Below are 19,982 nucleotides of genomic sequence, written 5' to 3'. Positions count from 1 at the left end.
TAATTCAGCTCCAATAGCAGTGTTGTCTGAAAAGGGAGCCACTAGTCACTTGCAGCCGTTAAGTATTTGGAATGTGGTGAGACCACATGGACCTGACAGTGCTATAATATACACACTATCTTCCAATGTTTAGTGCAAAAATTAGTAAATGTCCCACTGACAATTTCATACTTATTGCATGTTGAACAAACAATTTTTGGTACACTGGGTTAAATAAAATGTGGTAAAATCAGTCTCACCTGCTTATTTTTAGTTTTAAGTATAGGTACCAGAACATTCTAAATTGCATATGTGACTCACATTACATTTCTCTTGACTGTCCCTGGCCTAGAGTCAGATCCAAGTTCCAATCTTGACTCTATCACTTAACCACCAATTAACTTCATTGCTTTGTCACATCCTAACTGTCAGGTACCCCTAAGTCTGAATTTCTTCATCTCTAAAAGTAGATATAAGGTCAAGGAAGAGATTATTATCTTGTTTTATCTCGATCTAGCTTTCATCCTAATTCATTTTTTATTATCAGAAATGTCATATTATCATATCCATAAGCTCCACAGAAGGTTCACATCCATGTTATTTTTATCTGCTTTTCTACCTTTTTTTGAACCACAGAATTTATATAATTTACATGAAAGTGATATACAAAGGTAAGGATTTAGAACTTTGTAGACAAAATGAACTTAAAAATAAATTTTGAGCATAAGGGAAAATTCCCTTGGAGAGTAAAGAAAATGAAAATTAAGTCTTAAAGTGGACTTGAGTAATAGGCAGACTGCAGTTGCCACCCATCCTGTATTTATCCAGAGAGGCTGAAGTAGCCTCTGGATAAGACCCAAGCAAACCACCAGAACATTCCTAGAATTTGGAAAAGGCCACTTGAGTAGCAGGGGAAATTTGGTAAATCCCTACGCACCAAACTAATGTCCTACGGGCTAGATTCAATAGCTGAATAGATAAAACTGTGTTTCTTAAGAATGAAAGGAAAAGGAGGGAATTCTGCCCATTTTGTTCCTCTGATCTTGATGCTGATGAAGTCCGAAGCACCTACCTTTAGCATCCTGGTAATACAAAGCTCTTTTATCTTTAACCTTCTTTGAGATGATAGAACAGCTTTCTGTAGACACTAGGTAGTGTTTATTATAGACACCTTATAAATAAGAGCTTTCTTCAGACTCATTAATGGATCACTGTGGCCAGTATCTGGTGGAATTAGAGCTGATGGGGAAGCTTGGGTTTCTCCAGAGCTAACATCGTGAGGATCCGAATCATGAGCCTGTTTCCCTGGGCTTCTCAGAGTGACCTCACCCACGCTGCTGGTCTGCAAAGATCATTTATTCTCCCTTCTGGCTACTGAGCTGAGCCATGCATTTGGAATTGCTCTCCCACTAGCTTACTAAGCTACTCCCTTCCATCCTTCAGCTGGTTTCTAACAGCCCCACCCTCCTACACAAAGCCCTGTCTGTCTGGTCAAAGTAGAGTGGTGATTTCCCCACCCTTTCTGAAAACATGCCTTGCAAGACTTTCTCTACCCTCCAAAATATAGTTGCCCCATTCACAGTTACATTTTCTACCACGTCTTCATGGTGCCTGTGGGTAGAAAATGTGATGTATGCACTCCTCAGCTTCATTGGCTTTGGGCGCAGACTACAGTCTTCTAGGGAAAGGAATCTAAAGTCTCCTTTTGAAGATGTTGACAGTTTAATCAGTGATGGTCATTGAGTGGATGCTTCCTTTAAAAGCATTAGTTCTAAAGAAAGAATGCTCTTTGTGTGTTTTAAATTCAGAAAAGTTCAGCTTCTCTTAAGCTCAATGACAATAGTCTGGTTTTCAGCTTTGGTTTATCCCAGGTTTATGGGATTTTTCCAGTTATATGATTTCTAGTAGTTTCCTTCTAAACTGAACAATATCATTTATCAGTTTCACAGTAGACAGTTTGATCATTTTCATATTGACTTAGCTCTTTCTAACTCCCAATTATTTTTTGGTTACAGTTCAGTTTCTACTACAAGTCAGCCAGTGTGTACTTTATACTGAATAATTATGATCCTAGCTTATCAAAACATAATTGAGAAGGTAACTCCATTGCCAAAAATGCAAACAGTGCCAAAAAATGAAATAAAATAATTTATTACCCAGAGCTTCTTTTCCCATCCTATAATTCTTCCTAGTATTATGGAGAAGCAATACTGGCTGCCTTAAAGAAATCAGACCTTTCTTTCAGTAATAAGAAGCAGGATTTGTCCCTCAGTAGAGAAATAACTTGTACAAGGGTTTTAATACAAGGGTCAATTTACAGAAAATATTTTTCTGATTTCTACTTCTTTGATTTTTTTATATGTATCAATAGGTGATGATATTTAAAAGAAGAAAAAGGTATGTGATGGGGCTGGAGCAATAGCATAGTGGGTAGAGCATTTGCGTTGTTTGCTGGCCAACCCAGGTTTGAATCCCAGCATCACATATGGTCCCCTGAGCACCGCCGGGAGTGGTTCCTGAGTGCAGAGCTAGGAGTGGCCCCTGTGCATCACCGGGTGTGACCCAAAAAGCAAAAAAAAAAAAAAAAAAAAGAAAAAGGTATATGCAAAGGTTAAGTAGCAAGAGCATTTTAATAAACAAACAGCAAACCTACTCAAGAGAGGTAGTACAGGTGATAAGGTATTGTGTACCTTGCATTTGCTGAAACCTCAGCACCTCATAGTTCCTTGAACACAGCAAGGGGTTATTCCTGAGCACAGAGCTAGGAATAGCTCCTGAGCACTGCTGGATACCCCTGCCCCCAAAGAAACTAATCAAAATTTCAAATTTCTACCAATAGCACTGACTAACAAATTATAGATTTTAATAACTGTATTAAATGGTAACACTAGGAAAAGTTGATATAAACTCTAATATTAATTTTTTAAGTATGATATTGGAAACATTGGTAGTAATATGTGTTCTAGTCCTGAAAGGTATTTAATTGTTACTACAAAATAATGGAAGGATCTTACTGTAACCTCAGACTTTTAATATAATTATCAATGTTTCTTTTTATGTTGATTTGTCAGATTATCATTCAGATGGATGGAAGCAACATTTTCCTCTTTCTCTTTAAATAAAAACAGTGATGGAGAGGAATAATGAATAATAGATATAGTGCTATTTTATGTGCATTTTTGATAAATTATGATATATAAGGAAATTCCATCTTTTTTGAAAGGATTTACTACTTTAAATAACATATTAGTTATTGGATAGGATTGTAGCTAGTTATACTAAACCTGTTTGCATCTTAGTGTAGAGACTCAAACTGAGAATAGGGTGGTAATGTCATCACTTGTTTGACGTTAGGTGCCTTCCCAGCAAAGGTCAGTGGAGAACAATCTACCATATGCCCCCTTACATGCATATCTATAAACACAATACAAAATTCTATGTATGCCACAGGTTGAGTTGAGTTGATCTTCATATTAATGCAAGCAAAAATGTATGATCCCTTACAACCTGTGATTTGGGATCTAAGATAATAACATCTAAAGAGCTGGGCTTACCATGAAAGGTGAGTGATAAAAGTAAATTAGATAAATGATGGGCAGATCCAAATATAACTAGAAACTGTTTTCAGCTTTACCCTGGGTACCAAAAATTAGAAGCACTAAAATATTTAAGAATACTTGATTACTCTCTTTTGTAGATTAGGAAACAAGATTACAAGAACATTAACATTTATGGTTTTGATAGACATAACTATTACCAGATCCCACTACCAAAGTGCCCAGGACACTCTGACAATATCCTTTTGTTACTTCTCCTCGTCTTCATTCTCTCCCCTCTCTTGGTGATCTCAGTTTTATAGTCCATGGTTAAGGTTTTGTCTAAGGACACTGCCTATTCCCTTGTTTTGTTTTAAAAGCAATAATTTTGTTTTGGGGGGGGGACACACTAGATACTGCTTAGGGCTTATTCCTGGCTCTGTGCTCAGGGATCACTCCTGCAGGGCTTGGGAGATGGTGTGGTTCTGGGAATAAAACCTGAGTTGGCCACGTGTAATCACTCCACTCCTACAGAATCCTTTTTTAATGTTCTTATGCTTAACTCTCTTTACCTTTACAAATGTCAGCTTTTTCCTGGCAGCCCACAGAGGTGGCTGGAGGTGGGGGTCCTGGGTGATGGACAAGGTCCTCTTTCCTCTTTCCCTAATCTGTCAGTGAAATTAAGAGTGTCTCATGCAGAGTAGTTTGGGTTCACTGCCATATAAAAGTCTGTTGCAAAGTCTGTTGCTCAACAGCTATCAGCGGCCATGTGCTCACCTAGTTGTCCAAACAGACCTGGATGTTAGACTTTTTTACAGATAAGGAAAGTGAGCCCAGAATATGCTCAACAACTTTGCCAACACCGAAGCTTCTACATACTACTTATACTAGGAATTTAACTGGTATAATATATTGCTTTCCTGATGGATAATCTTTCAAATAGTTGCTCTTAGAGCCACCATTCACTTTTCTGCAGCAGTTTGCAGGAGCAGCAAAATTTTCATTTCACCCATCATGAATTGAAGGGGTAGAAACCGAAGATCAGTCCCAGTTCATTCCAATGATGTCGCATCTCCATTTCTGAAGAGGTGCACTGTGGGTGCCCAGTAGAAGGACCTCTTTGTTCAGTTTCTTGCTACACTAGCCTGTCCAATTCCTTTGCCTTGGTCTAGAGTTCCTTATAAAAGTCTTTTGCAGAGGAGGTGAATGGGAAAGAAAACTAGGTTCTGCTGATATTTGTTGTAATGAAAACAGTTTTAAGGGATATGATTTTCCTTATTTATGTTGGCATCTGTACATGTTGTCCTTTTATAAAATTCTCATGCATTAAAATTTTGAGTGTATTTAAATTCCCTTGAAAAAAAATGATTGGTGTTGGGTAGTAATGGAGTAGATGTTTCCTGGAATTTATGGAATCTAGTTTTGTGAAGAATCGTATATGTGAGTTGCATTTTTAAGGGAGTGATACAGCGTTCACATTTACAAAATGAGTATCAGTTTATATCACTCCACATTTTTCTCTCTAACACTTCTTAGCATGCCATAGTGTGTATCTAAAATCAATCTAAAGTGAAGTTTGTGATTTATGTTAATACTTGCTTAATGTTACCTCTAAAAGACCAGCTTTAAAAAGAAAAAATACCAATGTCTTTTTTTCTGGAATTATCACTCTTGATCTTAGCTGCTGTCAATCCAGTTCAATCCATGCAACACTTAACATAATATGGAATAGTTTTCAACGTAAAATATTTGGAATACAATCCACTTAATGCCTCTTGGAATCTAAAACTTCTGATCGAAAATTAATAAAGCAGTTTTTTACTTACACAAAGTGATTTTTCTTTGTTTCCTCAGGATGCTAGTAAAATATTTCTCTTCTGCTTAATACATTCCATGCATGAATGTACTTGTCGCTCTGTGACAATAATTACACATGTGTACCCACGTACAGCCTTCCAAAGGAAAAGAGGGTGGATTCCAATCCTAACCCAATCAACTCAGCCAGACGCTGTAAAATCATTAGGTAATGGTTCTCAAAGTTGGCAAGCATCCAGATTGCTTCCCTAGCTTTGTTTTCACATTTTTCAATAAGCACCACACATTTTAGTCTCAAAAATAAATTGTCAAAGGATGGGGAAGTTAGCTATGAATTAAAGTACAAACCAATGTCGCTTCACTTGAACATTTTTTCCGCAGGCAGCTGATAGTACTAGGGATGTGTGACAAGTCTGTTCATTCACTGTCTGACTCAACATATGCATTTTGAATGGGGGTTTGCTGTGCACTAGGAGCAGTGGGGATACAACTGAGTGAAATATAGCTATGCCAGAGATAAAACGTACATTACAGGGCCAGAGTGATAGCACAGAAGGCAGGGAACTTGCCTTGTATGTGACCGATCCATGTTCGATCCCCACATCCCCATATGGACCCCCCCAGCCTGTCAGAAATGATCTCTGAGCCTAGAGCCAGGGATGAGCCCTGAGCACTGCTAGATGAAGTTTCAAAGCCAAACCAAACACACAAAGAACTGCAAGTTATAATTGGAAGCAAGGCAGGATATGGGTAAATGTTGTAGATTGTCAAATACAATCCCAACATCCTTTGCCACCTTTATCCCTCTGTCTCTCACTTATCTTGGGACATAGATAACTAGGGTCATTGCTTTCTTGAAGCACTGTTTTCTTAGCTCCTACTCTTATTGGCCCATTGTGGATTACAAGTAAGCACACCTTCCTGGACACTGAGTCTTGGGCAGATGTGGATCGACATCAGGGTGAGGGAACAGCTCGTTCCATTTTCTGAACAGCATGGAGAGTGGATGGCTCCCACCAGATCAGACCCAGATCAGGCTTCTTTGTATACACCATGACTTGCACTGTCAATCAAATGAATATTCAAAGCAATGACAGTCCTTTTTGGGGTTCCTTAACGGGGAACAATTTATCCCTGAGACAAGTGGGACAGAAAAATCCTACTGTATCACAGAGGCCTGAGGGTCTTCCTACTAGTGATAAGAAGAGTAGTAGCATCTCCTATAGAACATTCTCTAAGGAACTTAGTGTCATAATTGCCTCTGAAAATAAAGTTTTAATAAATGATTAAGTTATAGTGGATATGTTACATATGTTATACCTGAATTTTACTAGTTCTATGACTCTGACCTTATTTTATGCCTTTATAAAAATGTCTGTAAATGCGATTATACATAGGTTTAGGGGAAGGATTAAGCATGATGAAATATGTTTTTGCATAATAGTAACCTTCAGTCGTCAATAAATGTAAATGTTTTGTTATCATTTGTGTCAGGTCATTTTCTGACTTTTTTCCAATCTTTCATACATTTCTGGCAGTATTCCATTTTTCCTGTATTAATGTTACCTTTCTGTTACCTTTCTTTATGCCCCTAACATCCATATTGAACTCCTTGCTTAAAGAAGCATTGTATGTTCTAAGGTTTTTAAGGAAAAGTCCCTTATTGTTATAGATATAAAGGCTAAAATAATTCCAGGTCATCTTAAATGACAACTGACAAACCGGGAATTAATTTAGAGGTTATTGTCATTTAAATACCTCTTATAAGCCTCCCCCCCAGAGAAGACAAAAGGATAAATGTTTTACCCCAGCTTGCAGCAGGTGTCATTCTATTTGATTTGCAAGCCTTTCAACAAAACAAAGGCCTTTTCTGTTCTTTTACAATATATGCTCTCCTTAAAGGTACTTGAATGATAAAAAAAAAAAAGCATGCACTAGACTGGATTTCAGGTTCTAACCGACAGAAACTGGGCTCTTGGTTGCTGAATCACTCTTCATGGGAAAAACCAGCTACCATTAAAAGCATTCTTTTCTAAATAGCATTTAATATTTTATGATAGTTTCCTCTTAAAAAATATATACGTGAGAGTGGCAATCTCAGCAAGTTAATTTGTTTATTATAGTAATATTGAAAACTCTTAAAAGCCTGTTAAGCTCTTTTCTGAAGTCAACAGAGGTGCTTTATGCTTGAGTATTAATATATAATAGTATGTTTGCTTATTGCAACTGTTTTTCAATGTTTCCAACTTGCTGTACCCAAATAGTTACTGTGAGTGTTCACAAGTGATATGCTGTCTAAGCAAATGTATTTAGCTTAAATGAAGAGCGTTTATTTTTATTGGGATTGGGATTTGTGTTGGAACATTTTACACCTGAAATGCAACTATAAACAACTATGCAAATAATGGTGTCTTAATATTTAAAACATTGTAAAAAATTAAAAATACGTCATCATTCAAAGCTTTTATTGCATTAATCTGACTAAAAGGTAATCAAGAATTTACTACATAGAAGACATTGTGCTGAGCACTTTTTGTTCATAATAACATTTAATATCCCCAACAACCAAAGGAGCTTGGAACCATTATCATCTCCATTTTACAGGTAAGAAAACAAAGGCTTTTTTGAGGTTCTGTTGCTTGCCCTAGTTTCCCAGCTGGTAAGGGAAGGAGCTAGGTTGAAATCTGGGGCTTATCTTTAAAGTCTTTGTGCTCATTAACCCCAAGATGCCGTGTTCATGTCATTGGCATCTCTAATGGGGAAGGCTGTACCCATAAATATTAGTCCTTGTTTTCAGATATAATAAATGTCCTGGGGTAAAACCTTAGCATGTTATTTCACCTGGCATCCAGACTTTCAAATATAGGTGATGAAATGAAATTAGTTCATTGACTCTATGTGCAAGTGAGAAAGAAGTCAATCTGATGAAATGCTGGAGCATTTCCAAAAAGAGAAGTCCCAAAGAAATTAAGTTAAGCTAAGAGTGGAGTTAGAACCTTGGTGATTGCCTTCTGTGTAAGTACAGAGTTTGAAAAGGTCACTATATTGAAAGCACCTCAGGGAGTTTGGGGATGTGCTCCTAAAAGTTCTCTTTAGTATTGATTTTTTAAAAAATCTTGGTGTTAAAAGGGAGTAGATGATATTCTTCCCCTTCCATTTTCTCAAATGAACTATTTGTCTACACTTGTATGCGGGGGGGGGGGGGGGGGGGGGAGGGGAGTTTTCCCACATATCTTGTGAGAAATAAGCATGAGAATGTTTTAGGAATACCCTTTGAAAACATTAATCATAAATGTCCTGAGAAGAATGAGGGATTTCGTGTGTAACCTTTGAGATGGTGGATCAAACCTCATCTATTCACAACTAGCTAGGCATCATTAAAATAGTCGTATTTGATCCCTTGGTCAAGAGAACTCTGGAAAGTGAAAAGGTGGAAGGCTACCCCAAATCAGGACACTTGATCAGCATTTCATGCAGTGAAAGCCCATTGTACAGTGAGAAATTGAAGGTTTTTGCTTTTGATCATCTTTAATACAATTCAAATAAGCATTATTGGGCCATGAGTTTAGAAATGAAAGGTTTGGGAACACATTCATTGTGAAGTCTGACACTCTGAGGAACCCAAAATGCAGATTCCTCTGTGCCTGAGGGCAGTGCCGGAAAGGGGGGGGATTTAAAAAATCAAAACAAAACAAAACAAAAAAAAAAACCTAGGCAAATGGCTTGCTCTGGAGCTCTGCTACTGCAGTGAAGCTGACGGATGAGGCTTTTTCAAACGTCACTGCAACCAGATCCAGGGGTGCAGCTTTGCTCACTGCAGCGCGATGATGCAGTTGTGTATATTTCAGGAATAGACAGAGGAGGGAGAAGAGGCCAGTGCGTGCACCGGCAGCTGCTCCCTGAAAACATTTCCGACGAGAGAAAAATCCACCGAAGCTGGGAAATTCCTCCTCCTCGAGCTGAAACCCGGGTGGCTCAGGTTGAGACTGTGGGCAGGGGCTGGAGGCGGCGCTCCCAGCCCATCCCTCAGCCCTGCAGCTGCCTGGGGAGCGCGGTGCGGGCTGGGAGGCTGGTCTGCATCGCATCCGAGAGGCCAGCCCAGAAATCTTCTCTCCCAGGGGAACAAACAGATTACCACCCCCACCCCCCAACACAAAAGCGGTCATAGTTCAGGTGGGGAGCTCCTGGGTGCCGTACCTGGCGGGAGGCGAGCATGCGGGCGGCTGGCAGTCGGCGTTTCTGGCCATGGCAGCTCAGAAATGAAAGCAGCGGTGGCCGCCGCCACTGAAGGCTGCAGAGGGATCAGCACCCAGCAAATAAGAAGCCAGTCCTGGACCCGGAGGAGGAGGAGGAGCAGCGCCAGCATCTCTCTCCCGCTCCTCCGCGCCCTTTAAATGAGGACTCGCAGCCCGCGGTGGAGGTAGAGGTGACGGGAGCCTACCTCCCTCTCTCCGCTCCCGACCCCGCTTACATCACTAACCTGGGACCAGCACCTCTCCGCCCCGTACCTGCGCCGCCGGCCGCGCCAGCCTCCCCGAGCCTCTTTGTATGCCGCCGACATGGCCAGCCAGCAGGATTCCGGCTTCTTTGAGATCAGTATCAAGTATTTGCTGAAATCGTGGAGTAATAGTGAGTAGGAGAAAAATAACCTTTGTTTGTTTGTTTGCTGCATGTTGCGTAAGATTCGAGAAATGAAATCGCCCTGGGACGCATATGCTAGGGAGCCAAGGAAGTTTTGTGTGTGTGTGTGTGTGTGTGTGTGTGTGTGTGTGTGTGTGTGTACAGTGTGTGTGTGTGTGTGTGTGTGTGTGTGTGTGTGTGTTGCTTCCATCTGCCATGAGAATCAAAATGTCAGACTCAAGGAGCTTTCCTTAAGTGCAAAGGCTGCAATGGAATTACAGTGGATTTTGTTTGATTAAATTCTCAAGCGGGATGATAGCCCTTCGGACTGACCAAGCTAGGATGGGGCTGCATTTCTTGCTCGAGTTTATTTAATCCGGTCAGGCTTTATCTAAATGTTTTGTGAAGTGTGGTTTAATCAAAGGGGTGTGGCCAGGATTCAGAGTACTTCATAATTGTTTTATTAGGGTATTGTCTAAAGGGGGGAAAAGTACTTAGTAGTCCAAAGCCTCAGACATCTTTTTTGTAGATAGAGGCATGTCCAGATTTCTGTGACTCTCCCTTGTCTGTATAGATGTGTTCAAGGTGCTCCTTAATGTGGGAATGTTTAACAATTCCAAGGTTTGTGAGAGTCCAAATAATGTGACTTTCTGAAATGTAAACAAGCGAGGTTCTGACCTTAGCCATTTATTAGGACTTAAAATAGTAGGACTTGCAAAGTTCCATTTCTGACCTACTTACAGATTTCAGCAATGAGGGATTTCAAAAAAGACAACCTCCAAGGCATCAAGGATCTGGAATCAGATTAAAATGAGGCCTTCAGGTGATCTGTGATGGCTTGTGTTTTCTGAACTGTTTAGAAACAAAGTCTTCTTTATTTTACCAGCAGCCTTTGTGCTTGCTTTGGATAAAAGAGCTGCAGGTATTAACCTATCCTTAATTGTTTGAAATTGGAAAATAAATTTTTTCAAAGAAAAAAATTGGATACTTATTATGAATATACCAATTAACCCATCTCTGCCCACAGAACTGGTGATGATTAATGATCTCCTACACAGATGACCTGTGGCAAGATTGTTCTTATGTAAACAAAATCTGGGCAGGAAAACCTGTGACATAATTGCAGTGATCAAAGAGCCAAAGTGAAGTGTACAGGGATCTGCATCTCCAAATGACACCTATAGAAACCATTTTTTCCTAGGTCATTTTGCACCACTGTACACACTGTGGGGCTTGTCTGAAGCTGTTTTTCTACAAGTGGGAAGCCATTGGAGAGACTCAGACACCTAGACCATTCCTGTATTTGTTGTAGTCATAAATCACTTCCCTTGAATTCATTCTTTGGGCAACACTTCACACTCAAGGGTGAATCTTCCTTTGTCCCACCATGCTTTGATCTATGAAAAGAATGGGACATATTTGGATCATTCTGGAACAGTTTTCTAGTCACTGGAAAGACTCACTATGAGTTTGATATCAACAATGGGGCTTGGGGGTCATCATTTTCAGGATTTCAAGTCCAGATGATTTTTTTCCCATTAATTCTTATTACTGCTTCATTAGATAGAAAATGATGTGACCATATTGAGGTTAGGGGGATTTCTTACAAATGCTTTTTCCCCTCGTCTCTTTTCAAATGTCTAGACAAAGTATTTTTTTTTTCTTTCCACCATCCCTCCCTCAACTCTGTTCTTCTCCCCTGCCCCCACATATATCAAAAAAAGACTTCAAATGATGGTTCTTTTCTACTCTTTAAGAGTATCTGGAACACAATTTTAATGTTTTCCCATTTATTCAGCCACTATTTATTCAACATCTACTATGCACCTAGCCAGGGGGACTTTAAAGGTAATAAGGCCTTATTTAAAAATAAGGCCTAGAATCTGCTATCTCCCTTAATCTCTTTATTTCAGTCTTGTGAACTTGGTGACTCTAGCATTTATTTGGTGATCAGAATGGTTTTCAATCGTTTTTTTTGAATGAGGAAGAGAAAATCTACTTTATGCTGAGTCTTCCTTAAGCTTCTTGCAACATTAACCTGCTTAGAACCTTAGCACAGCTCTGTTGCTATGTTTTCTGTAGCACAGAGAGAAAGGGGTTTGTGGAGAAGATAGAGTAGAAAACAGAAGCCTTGGGCCTCCAGCTACTTAGCACACCGAGCTGAAAAGCCGTGCCCTGGGGCAGGTGACTGATTAGCCTAGGGTTGAGAGTCCATGCCCACCCACATGCCCAAGTATAGGGGATCAGGCTCGTAATTATGTGTGGTGCTTATTTATAAAACTGAAACAATTAAAATGTACTAATAAAATCTCTAATATGGCTGTTTTGCAAGATAGCAGGTAGTAAGGGGAAATATTATTCCAAGAACATTTCTAGGTTAAGTTTTCCATTTGTTTGTTTTTCTAATGACACATTGTGGAAGAAATGTAATTTTATATGTGTCTGGATATACACATCTATACTTGTCTCTTCTGAAGAGTTAATAGATCAACATAATCTACTATTGCCCAGTATGCTTTTGTTCACTGTTTATCTTGACTTTCTCTTTTCACCAGCATGCCCAGACTGCCCTTTCATTTGAATAGAGCTGGGAATTCTAAATGACCTTGATGTCTGGAAATAAAATGCTATACATAGACCTCCTTGTTCCAGATCCCTTTCCCCTTGGACACCTGTCCCAATGCTCCTTCCCCACCTCATCCAAACTTTCCCCAGCCATGCAGTGGTTCTCACTGCTATTCATGGCTCTTCTCATTTAACCTGGAAAATTCCAGTGATCTGCTAATGGTCTGTCTGACATAGAACAGCTGGGAGAGGTTTCTGCCAACAATTCAAAGACCAGAGGCCAACTCCCTTTGTCCCTGATTGCCAGTGATGGCAATTCAGAACCATCCTTAGACTCCCTGCCCATCCGCTTCTGTGTTGTTTTCCTGCCTCAACCATATTTAACCTGTTCTCCCTCTTAAGCATTGTGCTGATTTGCTCTCCAGTGCACCCCTCTACAGATGTCAGTCCTTGGTCTCCCCTGCCCTCACCCAGAACACACACGTAGGTAGGGCCACATGGGCTTGGCTCGGATCTCTTGCTTCTGCACTTGCATTAGCCATGGGCATTTGGTTAACTACTTTCTGCCTCCATTTTTTCAGCTGTAAAATGGAGGCAAGATTAATTCTTGCCTCAGAGGCACAGATAATGTATTAAGATGTAAAGTACTTAGCACAATATCTAGCACATTGTAAATGCTCAACCAATGTTTAAGTAATATTAATCTACTTTAATGTGCTCCTCTTGCTTGCAAATCACCCTAAAGTGGAATAACATCTGTGTTAGACCGTTTCTTCCCATAGCATTGACGTCCTCCATGGGTCTCTGTATGAGTAACCGATACTGACTCCAGTAGAAAGGAAGCTGCATAAATACAGACCAAAATACATTGCTGCTTTTTGACATGTTTATTTTCCAGATTTACTGTTTTGCTCTATCCCCTTTCTACCTCTACCACCATCTCAGCTTTCTACCTTCCCAAAGAACTTCATCTCCCATCAGTGTGGAAAATGACCTAAGGGTTTTCTTAGTGCTCTTTGCAGATGTTCTTCAAAAGAGGTTTAGAAATGATAGTCTGAAGTATTTAACAGGAAAAGAAAACTTGTTTTGTACTGATGTGTGAGGCTGACCTGTGGGTTCTCCACCAGCCGGAAACTCAACTGGCTCTCCTTAGTTTCAAACCACCCCATGGTGTTCAACATACTCAGAGTCTAAAGGGTAGAGGTATATTCAGAATCCACTCAGCAGGTCCTTCCAGGATAGTTTGCACCCTTCCTACATTATCTGAAAAAAAAAAAAAATCTTACTAGTGCATAGAGGGGCAATTCTTTCATACTCGCTAACTTTTTTAATTAAAGAGAATTCCAGTAACAAATAAAACTGCTTTGGGGATCTGAACAGGCCCTTTTTAGTAGGAAAGAGCTGCTGTGTATTGCAAAACACCTACTGTTGCTAAGGGAAAACGTGTACCAGTTGGAAGCATCACATGTAGCTATTTATTTTTTTTCAGATATGCTGTAGTGAGTAAATTGTGATTAACAATGGCAATATTTCTTTTTAAAAATATTTTATTAGAGAATCACTGTGATGTACAGTTACAAACTTCTGAACTTTTGTGTTTGCATTTCACTCATACAGTGATCGTTTACCCATGCCTCCACCAGTGCCCATTCACCTCCACCAGTGATCCCAGTATCCCTCTCACCACCCCCACCCCATTCTCCACCACCCCACCCTGCCTCTGCGGCAGGGCATTGCCTTTTGTTCTCTCTCCTTTTGGGTGTTGTATTTTGCTATAGACGTATTGAGTGGCCTTCATGTTCAGTCTATAGTCTACTTTCAGTTCGCATCTTCCAACCCGAATGCGTCCTCCCAACATTCTTTACTTGGTGTTCCTTTCTCTATATGAGCTGCCTTTTCCCCCAGAATGTGAGAACAATGGCAATATTTCTGTCCAACACATGAATTCTGATTAGTATTGATCGTGCTCTGGGACCAAAGAGAAGGCATGTGTAAATGAAGATTGAGGATACCTTCAGTTACCTGCAGAGAAATATTTATTGATCCCTTTTTATATTCCCAATATACCTCAAAGACTCTCAGAGAAAGACTTAAGAAAAAATCTGGGGTGGGAGCAATAGTACAGAAGTTAGGGCATTTGCCCTGCATAAGGCTGACCTAGGTTCGAACCCTGGCATCCCATGTGGTCTCTCAAGCACTGCCAGGAGTAATTCCTCAGTGCAAAACCAGGAATAACCCCTGAGCATCACTGGGTATGATCCCAAAACAAAATAAACCTCCCCCCCCCAAATCTAGATAATATTAGTTTTAAGCTCTTTGTAAAGGTGGTTTAGTGAAGGTAGACAAGCTGCCCGCTGTACGGATCTACCCACGACCCTTAACTCTTTCTTTAAACAATGGGACACTCCAGTACTATTCTAGACTCTGGGAGGTATTTCTGCAGTTCATTAGTTATTAGGAATACTCCGACTCACTCAGATCTTGACCACTTATGACAACCTGGTTTATAGCCCTAAGGAAAAGCAAGATCCCCAATCAACATCCACTCTCTCCAACTAAAAAGGGTCTATTCCTGAGTGTATGAAGGAGATGAAATATGAATATTTCTTGTGAAAATTGTGTGGACAATCCTAAAATAACAATAACTGCCACATTGACTAAAGGGACCCAATGTTCTGCTTGGGACATGATAGAGAGAGCATCCGGACCCAAAGTAATATTGTACCAGGACAGTGGGTGTGAACTGGAAATGCCTTGGGCAAAGGAGCGATGTGATCACTCAAATTTTCTTCTCTCATGCAGTATTCACGTATTACAGATTAAAAAAAAATTGAGAAAGTCATTTACACAAAGCCAGGAAGCTTGTCTTATACTCCTCCCCCAATCCAGACAGTAATTTCATTTTTTAAAGTCAAATGTAGGATGACAAAGAACCAAGAACCCTTCAGGGGAATTTACAATTTAATAGGTTATTCTTGGTGATTGATTCCACCACCAGTTTCTTGGCTTTCTTTTTCTCCCTTCTCCTGCCTTGCTTGTTCCAAAGTTTCTCTTCCTCCTCCCTTGCCTCTCTTCCTTCTTTTCTCCTTCCTTCCCTCCCTGCCTTTGTTTCCTTCCTCCCATTCTCTCTTACACACATACACACAAGACTGTAATCAAAAGTTGCATTTGAGGGGCTGGAGCGATAGCACAGCGGGGAGTGTGTTTGCCTTGCACTCGGCCAACCCGGGTTTGATTCCCAGTACCCCATATGGTCCCCTGAGCACCGCCAGGGGTAATTCCTGAGTGCAGAGCCAGGAGTAACCCCTGTGCATCGCCAGGTGTGACCCCCTCCAAAAAAAGAAAAAAAAAGTTGCATTTGAGTGTTCAGTTTATTTTCCCCAGTCTTTAGGTGTATATATAAACACGTAACTCAGATTGCTCTAGTAAATAAAAATATTTTAAATGATTCTTGCTTCTCTTAGAATGTTCGTTTGTTTACCTTGCCAAGGTTTCTCTGCTAAATTGCATTTCTGTTTTGGAAATAGTCGCAAACTCCTAATTATGTTTAGTAGTAAGAACAAGGTTATTTCTACTTTTTAACTTAATCTTATTTCATTATTTTGTTTTCGAGCAATACCCAGCGGTGCTCAGGGCTTACTTCTGGCTCTAAATTCAGGAATCACTCCTGGCAGTGCTTGGGGGATCATATGGGGTTCTGGGGATCGAACTCCAATCAGCCACATGCAAGGCAAGCACCTTACCCACTGTACTATTGGTCAGGCCCCAGATTATCTCTAAGATTATCTCTAAGAATAATGAAAATCTTTCTGTCATTTGGGTATTTCATTTTATCCCATAGCATTAGTCTTCACTGCCATAGGGCTTTGTAAAAATCAGGCAGCTCAAAATTATTTGATTTCAACTTCTTTACCTATATTTGCATGCTATTTGGTGAAGTTACCAACAGGAACGAAAGTAGTACAGTAGGCAGTAGTCAAGAGAAACAACCTGGATATTTTCACTATCTGTAAACAGCCCAGAATAATTGAGGAAGTGGCCAGTATTTAGATGTTTTGACTGATCAAACATTCACATCTTCTCTTTATTTAAAGGGTTTCTATTTCAAAGCATTTTAATACTTACAACAGTTCATTTTGGGATACAGTACAAGAAATTGAATGAGTCACATATGTCTTGCTCGTCTGAAGAGTAACTTCTATATTTTTAGTCTTATGTGATATTCTCAATGATCTGGTGTAGATGTGAGTTTGGGCTAATGAGATGACATTTTCAGGTATCAGGGCTACTCTGAAGGTTACAGTTTTTTATATAAGTTTTTTTGCAATTTATTTTTTAAGGACACCATAATTTACAAAATTGTTCTTAACAGAGTTGTTCCAACACCATCCCACTACCAGAGTTCTCTTCCCCCTCCCCGTGTTTCCAGGTTCCCTCCCATTCTCCAGCTTGCTTGCTTTCGGACATATAACAAATTTATTTCATATTGTGTATGCCAAAAAAACTTGATGAATGGAATTATCAGAAAATTAATCAGTAAGAATCTGTTTGTGAGCCTATATTGTTTTAATTGCAAAATGTTTTAAGAAAGGGAATATATGTTTTATATCAGAAATATTATATTATATGAATTACTTAAGTGTCTATGTTAATAAGTTAAAACTTGTAATAAAAATCCCTGGATGTTAAAAAAAAACTGATCATACATAGAACAATCAATACATATGAGATGTTAATTCATTATTGAAAACATAAAATCCCTTAGCAGGCTAGGAGTAAACATATCTTTCTTAATCTAGTAGAGGGCAATAATGTACACGACTAGTGAGTGCCATACTCTGTGTCACATGTTGAGAAGTTTGTCTTGTCCTTCAAAGAAGTTCTTTTCATGCTTCTTGCAAAACTGGTTCCAAGGCTATGAATTCCCTAAGCTGTTACCTGTCTATGAGGCTTTGTACAGTTCTCTCAAATCTGAATGATAATCTAGCTGGATAGAGTATTCTTGGTGAAGTGTTCATTTCATTGAGTTTTTGTACTATATCCCTCCATTCTCTTCTGGCTTGTAGAGTGTCATCTGATAGATCTGCTATAACTTCCTATGGGCTTTCTTTTGTAGGTAAGTTTCTTTTTTGATCTTGCTGGTTTCAGTATTCTGTCTCTGTTTTGGCTTTTGCCATTTGGGGTACAAAGTGTCTGGGAGTTTTTCTAGTTGAGTATATTTTAGCTGGGATCCTTTGGGTCTATTGGATTTTGGTGCCTGCAGTCCTCAACTCTGGGAAATTCTTGTTGATGATTTCTTTATTGTTTCTTCATCACATTTGCCTTCTTACATCTTTCCTCTTGAACTCATCCCATAGTCCTCTGGTATGCTGTTCAGTTCTTTTTAAACTAGTTTTCACCTCCCTTTGTTTCCTAGCAGTTTTCTCCTCGACTCAAAGCTCCTTGATCTTTTGCGCAGCTGCTGTCATCTGCTGTCCAGAGCTTATATTGTTTTGTTTTTTTTAAATACCACTTACCATGTTCTTCATTTCTGTTATTTGTTTACTTATTTATTTTTTTGCTTTTTGAGTCACACCCAGCAATGATCAGGGGGTTACTCCTGGCTCTGCACTCAGGAATTACTCCTAGCAGTGCTTGGGGGACCATATGGGATGCTGGGAATTGAACTCGGGTCGGCCGTGTGCAAGGCAGATGCCTTACCTGCTGTACTATGGCTCCAGCCGCTCTGTTTTTTTTTTTTAAATTTTTTTATTTTTTTGCTTTTTGGGTCATACCTGGCCATGTGCAGGGGTTACTCCTGGCTCTGCACTCAGGAATTACCCCTGGCCGTGCTCAGGGGACCATATGGGATGCTGGGATTTGAACCCGGGTCGGCTGCGTGCAAGGCAAACGCCCTACCCGCTGTGCTATCTCTCCAGCCCCCCGCTCTGTTATTTTTGATTGTTGTAGTTTTCTCATTTCAACTCATGCTCTCTTCTGCTGTTCTAACTACCTAAGCCATCATTGCTTTCACTTCATTAAGTGTCCTCATTTAGATGCCATTGAAGTCATTGAGAATCTACTGATCTGGCTGGGATTGTTTGTGCCTTCAGTTTTCGCTCATTGGACTTGGTGGGCTTCCATGTGTTTTCCCCATAGTGATCTTACTGTTTTGGGGGTAAATCTTTGAAGTTAGACCCCCTTGGATGATATTGAAGTGTTAGGCTGGGGATTATTCTCTTCCTCATTGAATGACAGGAAATATAACTGTGAGCAGCGTGTGAGTTGTAAGTAGATCTATTGCTTCAGGAGCTGTGTTGTGGGCCAGTTAAAATGGTGCTAGGGCCTCTCTGGAAGGGAAGCTCTTCATCCTGTTCCAGAACAGGCCCAGTGGTATCAGCTGGAGACAGGCCTTGCCTGCAATGGCAGCACAGCTGGCAGAGGAAACTGTGGTGTTGGTTCCTTACTCTGACACAGGTCTGATGCCACATTAGCTTTTAGTACAGCTTCTTTACTGGTTCATGGCCTTACATCAGTGTCTTGTTATTTCCTCAGCACCTTCAATTCTATCACTTCATTTGATGAATGAGATGCATTGATTTTAATTAAATTCTCTTCATCTTCAGTATTCCTAGTTTTGGATGAATTCTCCTGCACTTAATTTCTGTAGCATAGAGTACCTGTATGGCATAAACTAGGCATATTTTGTGAGGTTTCAAATCATACACAAGCAAATAATGATCTCAATCTATGGCTTTTGTGGCTTTTACTTTTATTATTATTTACTTATATATTTTGTTTGGGGTTTATACCTGGGGTTACCTCTGTCTCTTCACTCATGAATTACTCCTTCAGTGCTCAAGGGACCACATGGGATGACAGGGATTGAACCCAGGTCAGTCACGTGCAAGGCAAATGCTCTACCCACTGTACTATTGCTCCAACCCAATGGCTTTTACCTTTTTGGTGGGGGGCTTTTTGGGCCACACCCGGCGATGCTTAGGAGTTACTCCTGGCTCATGCACTTAGGAATTACTCCTGGCGGTACTCTCGGGACCATATGAGATGCTGAAGATCGAACCTGGGTCAGCCGCATGCAAGGCAAACTCCCTACCTGCTGTACTATCTCTCCAGCCCCCTGGCTTTTACTTTTAAGAGTATTTTTTTTTGATGCAGTGTAGCTTATCACTTACAATTTAATATATGCAAATACTGATTTATCTAAAAATATTTCCTGGACATGGATATGAATAAGGAAGATTTTCTGCATTTATTTGTACTCAAAATTTTTATTAATCCTCTCTTTTAAACACTTAAACATTTCTGATTTTCCACCTTTTGGTGCCTTTGAGGAATCACACTGTTTGCACACTCCTGCAGTGCAGAAGGTTCATAGGTAACTATTACTGGAAAGGTGACTGCTGTTAGTGGAAAAGATAATGCTTTACCTAGGTTTTTTCCCTAATTCTTTTCTCTCATCCTAATAGA

The 19,982-nt window shown here is 39.9% G+C and overlaps 1 protein-coding gene across 4 annotated transcripts in view; it reads left to right on the top strand.

Annotated features, from left to right (window-relative positions):
• FRY (FRY microtubule binding protein) overlaps positions 1–19,982 on the top strand; it is a 474,614-nt gene that overhangs the window by 201,502 nt on the left and 253,130 nt on the right. For 3 of the 4 annotated variants that reach the window (XM_055133183.1, XM_004604538.2, XM_055131584.1), the window contains exon 1: positions 9,319–9,959. The exons of the other annotated variant lie outside the window; for it this stretch is intronic. In XM_055133183.1, the coding sequence (XP_054989158.1) occupies positions 9,890–9,959 (70 nt within the window). In that variant the 5' untranslated portion in view covers positions 9,319–9,889. Of the gene's footprint in view, positions 1–9,318; positions 9,960–19,982 lie in introns of those variants that run through there. 4 annotated transcript variants of the gene reach the window in all.

Source organism: Sorex araneus, chromosome 1 (assembly GCF_027595985.1).
Source record: "Sorex araneus isolate mSorAra2 chromosome 1, mSorAra2.pri, whole genome shotgun sequence".
NCBI lineage: Eukaryota > Metazoa > Chordata > Mammalia > Eulipotyphla > Soricidae > Sorex > Sorex araneus.
Note: the sequence above shows the minus strand (reverse complement) of the source record. Positions and strands in the feature narration are given on the sequence as shown.